Raw genomic sequence first — 10,546 nt, 5'->3', positions numbered from 1 at the left:
CTTCTCCGGAACCGAGCCCCGCTTGCCGTCAGCCCTGAACCGGGCCCTGCCGTTGCGGGGAAGGGACCCACAGCCCCTTTAGCTTAGCCCACAAACTTTTTGGCCCAGAAATGGAGGTGAGGAGTGAGTTTGCCTCTTCCCCCAGGCGGCGGCGGCGGCGGCGGCGGTTCTCCCGTCTCTCGCCGCCTCAGCCCTACAGCAGCAACGCGGCGCCGAGCCTGCTCTCCCTCCTCCCGCGCCCCTGGCTCCTCTTTCTTCGGTGAAATCCCTCCTGATGTCCCTTCCCCGGACCCCAAACCTTCACCACGACCCGCGCGGGCCCCTTAACTACCGCCCCCGGGTCCCAGCCCCCAGTTTTCGGGCGGGAAAGAGGTGAAATCGCCGCCGCTTCCCACCCTGGGGTAACTCGCTTTTTGCTGCCTCCCCACAGTTGTTGCTAAGCTTCACCATCTTGTCTCTCTTCTCTGGTCACCGACCATATTTTTCCCCCGTTTCTCTCTTCCCCATTTTAAAAAGGGAGGAAAAAATTTAAAAGAAGGACATTTTTTTCCTTTTTTGGAGAAGTGGAAACTTGATGCATTTGAAATGCAAAAAAAAACTTTTGCATTTTGGAGGGCGGCACGTGGCAGAGGATCGAGGTATTTTCGAGCGATTTGGTGTTTTGTCTCTTTGGAAGGGAATCGGATACGTTTTGCGATTGTTTCCATTTTGTTCTGGTCTTGGAGCCGAGTTGGTGCCTGAGCGAGGCGGGCAGGCTGGAGGGACCCTGTGCCGAGGAACCCGGAGGAAGCAAAACCAAAAGTTTATGTGGTGCTTGGGGTGGACGGGTCGGTCGGTGTCGTGCGTTAATTAAAGACTGGGTGCGGGGCACTTTTATTTCATTGCGAAGCTTGTGAGGACTGGACGCGAGGACAGTGCTTTGTAGAATGCTCAGTGGTGGTAGCTGTTGTTCCCCTTGTTTATCGAGACGTCTTTTTGTCAACATTAACTGTAAAGATGCAAAACCAAGAATGTTTTCAGATATTTACAGCAATCCATTAACTGCTAGACGCGAGGGGGGGTGGGGGGGTTAAAACCTTTTTTTGCTGTAATTTGACTCGACCTTTCAGTGGTTTGTGGCTTCGTTCTTTTGACTTGTTTGTGGCTCGAATTTTACAGACATTTCTAATTTCTAATTAAAGAAATTAGATCAAAGGCTTTTATGGGGCTTTTTGTTTTGCCGTTTGTCTCTCAGAATTGGCATTTTGAAAGACGACTGGTATTAATACTAACAATTTTCTAGTACTACAGTTTGTTTCAAGAAGTCATATTTAGGTGATAGGCGTAATCCGCACCCTTTCACATTATATAACATTACGGACTTTTTTTCTATACTAATCATAGTTTCCAAATTTTGGGGGGGGGTAGTGACAGGAAACTTGGATGTTTAGTAGTTGCATATGGTGAATTTTTTTTTATTTTATTTTATTTTTAATGCTGGTAGGTAAGTAAGGAGGTCTTTCTACCATGGCACGTACAAAGCAGACTGCCCGCAAATCGACCGGTGGTAAAGCACCCAGGAAACAACTGGCTACAAAAGCCGCTCGTAAGAGTGCGCCCTCTACTGGAGGGGTGAAGAAACCTCATCGTTACAGGTATTAAAGGAAGAAATGGGACAAAGTCTCCTGTAGTATCCAAATAATGTAACAAAAAAGATGATTAACAGTCAAACTTTATTTTAGGGAAACTGTTGTGTTTCTTTTTGAATATTTACTACTTGAATGCATGTGTGTGTGTGTAATTTAGTATTGGATCTTACTAGAAACATTAATTTTGAAGTCATAACTGATCTAGAGGCCTCAGGGGATCTAATTCATCAGTAAAAATGTTAATGGGATAAATTAACATTTAGTCAGCTGTTAGTATTTTTTTGAATAATAAAGTGCTTTTTAAATTTTTTCTGGGTAGCCATTCTTGCTTGTGGTAAAACATTAATCAAAATTGGGTTGTTATAAAGTCCCCATCCCTCATTTGGTTGATTGGTTTATTTCCTCCTTTATTAGCTTATTTGAGTTTGGTCTAAGCAATGTTGTTAAGGACATCTGCCATTAGAGGGCAGAAGTTGTTCATAATTAGGTAGACTGCGATTTTACAGTTATCCTATTCAGTGGAAGAAACAAGTCGAAATTAGGTAAAATTTTTTTGTAGACAATTAGTTTTTAAAGAAGCCAGGCATAATAGTGCACTCCCGTAATTCCTGCAACTTGGGAGGCAGAGCCTGGCAAGTTCAACATCAGCTTCAGCAACTTGGTAAGACCCTGTCTCAAAAAGTGCTAGGGACATAGCTCAGTGGTAGAGCATACCTGGGTTCAATCCCCAGGGCTGCCATCCAAAAAAAGAAAAGAAAAGCTTCCAAACTTCCAAGAAACACTGTACAATAAGGAGTATACAAATTTCATTATTCGTGAGGGATGACAGAAGTCAAAATACAGGTATTCTAAAAAAAAAAATTAAAAACCACTTTTTAAATGACATACTGGGTTATGTTCACAAGTCTTTGAGGGCTTTTAAAATAATTTAGGGTGCAGCTATATTAAAAAAGAGTGGTACCAAAATGAGAAGCAGCTAAAGAGTCTTTATTAGCAGCCTGGCTAAGTAATATTTAATACTGAGGCTGAAGAATACCTGGATGGTTTGTTTTTAGAAAAATTATTGCATTTCTTTAAAGCTGACCACTTTTTTGTGTGGCAACAGTTTCTTTAATGTTAATTTTTTTTTTTTTTTTTAAAGGCCTGGTACTGTGGCACTCCGTGAAATTAGACGTTATCAGAAGTCCACTGAACTTCTGATTCGCAAACTCCCCTTCCAGCGTCTGGTGCGAGAAATTGCTCAGGACTTCAAAACAGATCTGCGCTTCCAGAGCGCAGCTATTGGTGCTTTGCAGGTAAAATGGTGGGTGGGGAAGACTCTTGAGAGTTTTTCTTTGTGCTGTGTTTAAAGAATGATTTTAAATCTTTGCATATGTTCAAGTAGTTGAGTCAATGTGAAATGTAGGTGATTTTACTGTTGAGACTTGGGAAAGATTAAGTTACTCAAGGTTATGCATACAGAAAATGGCAACATTTGAACCCATTGGATTCCAAAACCTGATGCAGATTCCATTATACCATTTAAATTTTTTAAAAATTGCACTAAAAGCAATGTTCAAAGAAAAAATTCTGGTTTGGGTTATGACTATAGTAGGACATTAAGATCTGGAACCTAGAGGTCTTTTTAGTAGACCTGAAGAGACAAATACAATGTAGAGCTTAACATCTAGACAGAATAGGTGGCGATAAAGAATTATGCATTAAGTTAAAAGTAGTGCGTAGTAGTTAAGGTTGAATTGATGATAGTGAAGATAATAACTGGACAAGTTAAGAGGGCAGGGATTTGAGGACTTGTAGTTTGCTAAAGAGGATTAATTATGGATTTCCACTTAAATGGAGAGCGTACTAAGCTTACTCTTAGCTTCATAGTGTTGGGACTTTGAGAAATAACTATTCTAGAGGCTGTTACATATTAAAATAATTGTGACTTAAAAGATTAAAACTTGAAATTAACAAAAAGAGGAGCTCAGTAGGTAGAGTGCTTGCCTTGCATGCACAAGGCCCTGGGTTCAATCCCCAGCACCACCAAAAAAGAGAGAGAGAGAGAAAATTGATAAGGTATGTAGCGTGATTAACATCAATTGTTTTTTATATCATATGGTTGGCATTCTTGAAAATGTGGTTAAGACTGCCATCTCCTCAGGAGTATGGGGCAAAGAGTGATTAAAATGCAGATTCTAGGCACTATTGTAGACCTGAATCAGACTGGGAGGAGGGTCTAGAATTACATATATTCCATTGGAGGATTTTTAGGCTGCTGTTGCTGTGAAAATAGGGCTTTTGCTTTATATGTGAGAAAGATTTGATAGGTGGATTCTACCCTGAAGTGTAATTGGTTGAGCTGTTTCTATGGTTAGTCTAAACTTCATTTGATTGGTGAATTCCAGTAATAGGCACCCATTAAATTCTCAGTAGGTGAAAATTACTGAAATTTCAACTACTAAAATCTTCCCATGCTGTTACTTAGAACTACCAAGTCAGAACTATTCTTAAGATTCCCAAGATTTATAGGTATAAAAATACTAATTTTTGTTTTTGTAGTTATTGTTGATAGGATTATGCTTAATATAAAACTATACTGAAAATTAGCATTTTTGAGCTTCATTGTCAAAGTATTAGTGTCAGTAATTCAGTCTTATAATTGGGATTACTTAATCTGGGTTAAAGGCTTTTGTCTTTAAAATTGTTCGTGTGTAGATTTCCTTCCATGCTATTATTCAGTTATATGTTTGTCATTAAATTTGGTTTTACTGGCTTTTGGCCAAATGTTTACATCTGCCTGTATTTCTAGCATTAATTCTGATTTTAACTAGAAAGAATAATCTATTATAATTTCTTTTGCTTTGTTTGCTTTTTTTGTTTGTTTTGTTTATGGTGCTGGGCATCGAACCCAGGGCCTTGTGCATGCGAGGCAAGCACTTTACCAACTGAGCTATATATCCCCAGCCTTTTGTTTGCTTTTTTGAAGCATACTCATTAATTCTCTTTACGATATAAATTGATAATTTGCTGATGCAAGTAGTAAAATAGAAGATAGCAGTTGATATAGGATTCTGAGGCCCCCCCCCTTTTTTTTCCTTTTTTCTGTTTTTGCTTTAGAATCACTCAGTTTATAACTGAGTACATATTCCCATGTTCACAGAGGATGCCCAAAACCTTGGACAGCACAAAATCCTGTATATACCATGTTTTTCCTAGGTGTACATAGCTATGATAAAGTTTGTTTATAAATTAGGCACAGTAAGAGATTAATAACAGTAACTAATGGTAAAATGGAACAATTATAACAATGCCTTTAATAAATTTTGTTTAAAATTTTATGAACTGTTTCTGGAATTTTCCATATAATATGTTCAAATCACAGTTGACCTGAAGGTGTGAAACCATGGATAAAAGAGGGGCTGTTGTATAGCTGGAGGAGGGACAGTCATTCAGTAGTGAGAAGTTACTCAAGAATTTGCCATAGATAATAAAAAATTGACTAACTTATAATTCTAGTCTTTGCCTTTAATGTCTGACACTTTGAACTAAAATATTCTATTAAGAATGAACGCTGTGGGCTGGGGGATATAGCTCATTTGGTAGAGTGCTTGCCTCTCATGCACAAGGTCCTGGGTTTGATCCTCAGCATCACAAAAAAAAAAAAAAACCAAAACACTGGTGTTATGAAACGAGAAAGAGTCATAAATATATTCAAAATGTTGTAAATTTGACATTTGTCTTTAAGTTGTAAGGTCTTTTTCCTTCTGCTGTTAATTCAAAATTAATTACATTCACTGGTTACAAAATAATGTGGTAGTCAGTCTTTAATCCTCTTTACAGTCAATGTTTAAGGGACGTTGGAACATTGGTAATAGAATAAGAACTACATTTGTCATGGGCAAACCCTCCTCTGGTTTCAGTAATCTCCAAGTTGACCTTAAATACTAGCAGTTGGGGTCTAAGACAGCAGTGAGAGCCTTAGCTCTGCCATACCACATCTGAATTGTATCAAACATACCAATAAAAGATACCACTCTAAATGGTCTCAGAACCGTGCACCTGTTGACATGTCCATATAGCAACTTTTGTTGCATTTCATAGAAACATTAAAGGAATGCCTAATCCTAAAATGATGGGTTGAACAAAATTAAACTGAAACAAACTAGCAAATATCATATATCTACTTGAGTAAGGCATTGTGAGTACAAAATGAAATAAGATATTAAAAGATTTGAGGGGCTGGGGATATAGCTCAGTTGGTAGAGTGCTTGCCTCACATGCACAAGGCCCTGGGTTCAATCCCCAGCACCACAAAAAAAAAATGTGTGCATGCACGCGCACGCAATACAAATGCCAGGGAAGTAGGAGTTCAAGGTTACCTGCACTAGAAACATGGACAGAAGGAATGCTTGCTTGCTTTTTCATGGAGTCTTGAACTAAATCTTAAGGCTAATAAGATTTAGTTCTTAATAACAAATGCTAAAGAATGACGTAAAAATAGTAAAATTTGGATGCAACAAATTTTTACAGAAGAGAAGCAATAAAGCTAAAAGGGATGAAGGTCTAAATATGAAGGTCTAGTTCCAGTGGTATACCACTTGTCTAGTATGCAGAAACCCTGTGTTGAATCCCCAGCACCAAAAAAGTAAAAAGATACACTTCGTAAAATGGAAAATGTAAACCTTTTGAGTTAGTTTTTGTCATGTTCATGTTTTTAAAAGTGGACTCTTGGTTTTATTGCGAAGTCATTGGAGGAGGGGTGTGCTCAGGATTCAATCCAGGGCCATTAGCAGGCTGAACTACTGAGCTATGTCCTCGACCTCTACCCTAAATATATCTTGATCAGAGAAACAGCTTTTCCTTATGGAGAGAGAAGAGGACCAAGTAACTTTTCATTTGATGCTCTAAATCAAAAACAGTTGGACTGGTGACTGTTAAAGTGGTGATTTTGGTAATTTTGTCATTTCAAAATGAGGTGGTTTTTTGTTTGATGCCTTGGATTGAACCCAGGGGCACTTCACCATGGAGCCAATATCCCCAACCCTTTTTATTTTGAGATAGAATCTTGATAAGTTGAAGTGGAAGTTCCCCTTCACATGCCAAGTGTCAGTGATTCATACAGCCAAGTTTTTGAGTGGTACTATGGATATGCCTTAAAATAAAATTGTAGTCAAATAGGGGAAAACTGGCGGGATCAATATACAAATGCTGTTACAGATTGGGATCTTTAGAAGGGTTTAAGGTGGGTGCAGTGTTGTATATCTATAATCCCCGCTCTTCAGGAGGCCAAGGAAGGAAGATCACAAGTTTAAGGCCAGCCTGGGCAACTTAGCAAGATCCTCGCTCTCTCTCAAAACGAAAAAGTAAATAAATAAAAGTCTGGGATTGTGGCTTTGTGTCTGGATTCAGTCCCCAGTACTGCAAAAGTTTTTTGTTGTTGTTGTTTTTAAAGAAGGGTGAGGATGAAGCTCACTGGTATAGAGTACTTGCCTAGCATGTTTTTAAAGCTCTTAGTTTAGTCCACAGTAACCTTCCCCCCACCCCAGCCTGTAATGAATACTAGAAATATATAAGTATTCTTATTATAAAACTTGATAAACAAGATAGGACTAGAAGTGTATCTCAGTGGTAGCCCACTTGCCTAGCATGTGCAAGGCCCTGGTTTCAATCACCAGCACCACAAAAGTAAAAGATGATCCTTTTAAGGATCATGTATGGTAGAATCCAGTTAACTGTATTGCACTGTTGACAAGATGAAGGTTCAGATATTGGAGTGAGTAGGATTCAAAATAAGGACACCAGGCTGGCATGAGATATTTGAAGAATCCTATTAATAAGTGATTTGACTTGTGTAATTTCATGAGGACTTATAGACAAAGGTGGGTTTGTTGTTGTTCTGTTTTTGTTGTAGATGGACACAATACCTTTATTATTTATTTTTATGTGGTGCTGAGGATTGAACCCAGTGCCTCAAACGTGCTTGTCAGGCACTCTATTACTGAGCCACAACCCCAGCCTCTAGACATACAAGGTTTTTTTGGTTTTTTAATAGGTTTTTAAATGTAATTATTTGGTTAAAAAGTCAATATCTTGTGAAGTTTATTTTTTTAGGATTCAAAAACTTCATTATAGTTCATGTGTCTTAACTGTTTTGGAAATAACACCATTAATGATTTTTCTTTATTCTTGTTGCAGGAGGCAAGTGAGGCCTATCTGGTTGGCCTTTTTGAAGACACCAACCTGTGTGCTATCCATGCCAAACGTGTAACAATTATGCCAAAAGACATCCAACTAGCACGCCGCATACGTGGAGAACGTGCTTAAGAATTCACTATGATGGGAAACATTTCATTCTCAAAAAAAAATTTTTTTTTTCTCTTCTTCCTGTTATTGGTAGTTCTGAACGTTAGATATTTTTTTCCATGGGGTCAAAAGGTACCTAAGTATATGATTGCGAGTGGAAAAATAGGGGACAGAAATCAGGTATTGGCCGTTTTTCCATTTTCATTTGTGTGTGAATTTTTAATATAAATGCGGGGATGTAAAGCATTAATGCAAGTCAAAATGTTTCAGTGAACAGGTTTCAGCAGTTCAACTTTATAACAATTATAAATAAAACTGTTAAATTTTTCTGGACAATGCCAGCATTTGGATTTTTTTAAACAAGTAAATTTCTTATTGACGGCAACTAAATGGTGTTTGTAGCATTTTTATCATACAGTAGATTCCATCCATTCACTATACTTTTCTAACTGAGTTGTCCTACATTCAAGTACATGTTTTTAATGTTGTCTGTCTTCTGTGCTGTTCCTGTAAGTTTGCTATTAAAATACATTAAACTATACTTGCTTTTGGTCTTTATTAATCAACCTTATCCATACAATTAATTCAAAGGTTCCATGTTAAAAACTGATTTTAGTTACAAGTGCTTCAAGACAAAACTGTTGAGGTGTGGATAAGTATAAGCTTAGCATGGAAAGGAAACAAGGCTTTATTTCTATTTTGTTGTTGTTGTTGAACACAATATCTTTATTTTATTTATTTATTTTTATGCGGTGCTGAGGATCGAACCCTGGGCCGCGCGCACATGCTAGGTGAGTGCTACCTCAGCCCTTTATTTCTAATTTTTAAAAATGTGTAGATGGTAAATATTTGCCAAAACCAGATCTTAACTCTGGACATACATTGTGTTGATTCTCAAACCACCTGGAAATAGTTGAATCTGTGTTGAATACTAAATGTACACTCAAAAAAGTACTATGCTGTTAAATTTAACTCAAAAAGTATTAGTGTATTGCAGCTCTGGCTGTTTTATGATGTGTACTTGTTAACCCTGCAAGTACTAATAGTTCATAAGCTACATTTAGCAGTGGAATGATTAATGTGGAATGAAGATAACATAAGACCTAATGTGACATTAAATTGAATGAAACCTAATTATTGGGCTAAGAACAAACTTAGATCAGTAAGGTGTAATAGTTGGCTTTCTAAGTACTGGCATTTTCTCCCTCTGCTTATGTTTTTTCAGTATAAGATACCAAAATCTAGTAGTTATTGAAAACAATTTTTAGAAGTAAACTGTCTCCGTGGGAGAGGAAGTTATGTTAACTATTGGAATCCATTAGGGACTAATTATTTACAAGTAGATTATATACTTAAGGTTCTTGGAGCCCTAATTTGTGTTCGTCTCACCCTAGTACTGGGGATCGAGCCCAGCAGTGCGCTACCACATTCCTAACCCCTTTTCTTTACTGCTCTTGATAAATTGCTAAAACTTGGAATCCTACTTCAGCCTCACAAGTGACTGGAATTACAGGTGTGCCTGACTCCATCCTAAATTACTCTAATAAAGCTTTAGTGAACCAAAAGTATTTTTTTCCTTGTCCCATAAAATGGTTGTAAGCAGTTAATTTGCCAGTTTTTTAGCATGATGTACCTTATTTAGATAACCAATGAAGTGTTTATTACCAAAAGTTAGCATTATGTAATGAGCTTTGCATTCAGTGGTAATATGCAAATGTATGATTGAACTTTAATATATCATGGTATGTTAATATTTGTGCAATGATTGCAGCTCAGTGGTAGAGCACTTGCCTAACGTGTGAAGCACTGGGTTCAAACCCCAGCACCACATAAAGGTATATGTAAGTGAAGCAATTGAATGGAAAAGTATTCTTGAGTTCTGACCAATATGCATAGTAGTTTTGAGCTTGAGACTATTCTTTGACTCAGGTTTTGAATATCATCTGCCTGCCTATTGGCTCCTGGGTTAGTGCTCAGTTACTGGGAGGCTAATAATCCTTTTCCCTACCATGCTTTGGGGATGGTATAACTGCTAAGTCAAAATTTATAGCAAATTGCAGTTGGGTCCAAACCATGTGTGGGGATTAAAGCTAAAATCACTGTTAAGTTTCAGCTTTTGAATACTAAAGTAACTTAAAGAAATAGCTAGTTAACACCTTAAAATTCCAAATTAAAAAAAAAAAAAACTCTAGAAAGTTATATTGTAAGAAAAAAAAATTGCAGGTAAGTATGTCTTAGGAAAATCAGTAATACTAAAACTGGAAGGATATTTGGAGGGGCTGCGGGATGTGGCTCAATACCTCCACATACACTGGGCCCTGGGTTTCATCCTCAGCTGGGAAAAAAAAAGTGAAAACATCATTCCCTTAAGCAAATGGGAAATCTCATTTAACTATCACAAATAGATGCCCAATCTCTTGCCCTTTATCTTGGCCACATAAGAAATAAATTCAAGTTTACAAATACATTGAAGTCCTGGTATATGCTGTAGATGCAAAGGTATGCTCCAACTTGTTTAATTCTATGAGATGGGTACTATAATACCCTGTTATGCAGATAAAGAAATTGCCAAAGTTAAACAGCAAATGGAGGTGGTGGATTTTGTCCCCAGGTAGGCCAAATTTAGGACCATA

General features: G+C 37.7%; 2 protein-coding genes across 2 annotated transcripts in view; both read left to right on the top strand.

The window, feature by feature from the left end:
* The window catches only part of LOC107140495, a 45,153-nt gene extending 44,826 nt beyond the window's left edge, over positions 1-327 (top strand). Inside the window, exon 4 of the mRNA XM_048809784.1 lies at positions 146-327. Coding sequence (XP_048665741.1) covers positions 146-327 — 182 coding nt within the window. The remainder of the gene's footprint in view (positions 1-145) is intronic.
* A 1,130-nt stretch (positions 328-1,457) lies between these two features.
* Positions 1,458-8,454, top strand: LOC107140492 (histone H3.3A). Its single transcript, XM_015483584.2, has 3 exons — positions 1,458-1,634; positions 2,770-2,923; positions 7,806-8,454. Exons 1-3 carry the CDS (start codon positions 1,507-1,509, stop codon positions 7,932-7,934), a joined length of 411 nt encoding a protein of 136 aa, XP_015339070.1. The 5' UTR covers positions 1,458-1,506; the 3' UTR covers positions 7,935-8,454.
* Positions 8,455-10,546: the final 2,092 nt, after the last annotated feature.

The sequence above is a fragment of the Marmota marmota genome, unplaced genomic scaffold, assembly GCF_001458135.2.
Source record: "Marmota marmota marmota unplaced genomic scaffold, marMar, whole genome shotgun sequence".
Classification (NCBI taxonomy): domain Eukaryota; kingdom Metazoa; phylum Chordata; class Mammalia; order Rodentia; family Sciuridae; genus Marmota; species Marmota marmota.
This window is presented reverse-complemented; position numbering and strand designations above follow the sequence as displayed.

Bases quoted from the DNA above. Each gene is read 5' to 3' on its own strand.
- LOC107140492 (XM_015483584.2), top strand. From the start codon at position 1,507: ATGGCACGTACAAAGCAGACTGCCCGCAAATCGACCGGTGGTAAAGCA. The intron at 1,635-2,769 runs GTATTAAAGGAA...TTTTTTTTAAAG, and splicing joins AAGAAACCTCATCGTTACAG to GCCTGGTACTGTGGCACTCC. The intron at 2,924-7,805 runs GTAAAATGGTGG...TTCTTGTTGCAG, and splicing joins CAGCTATTGGTGCTTTGCAG to GAGGCAAGTGAGGCCTATCT.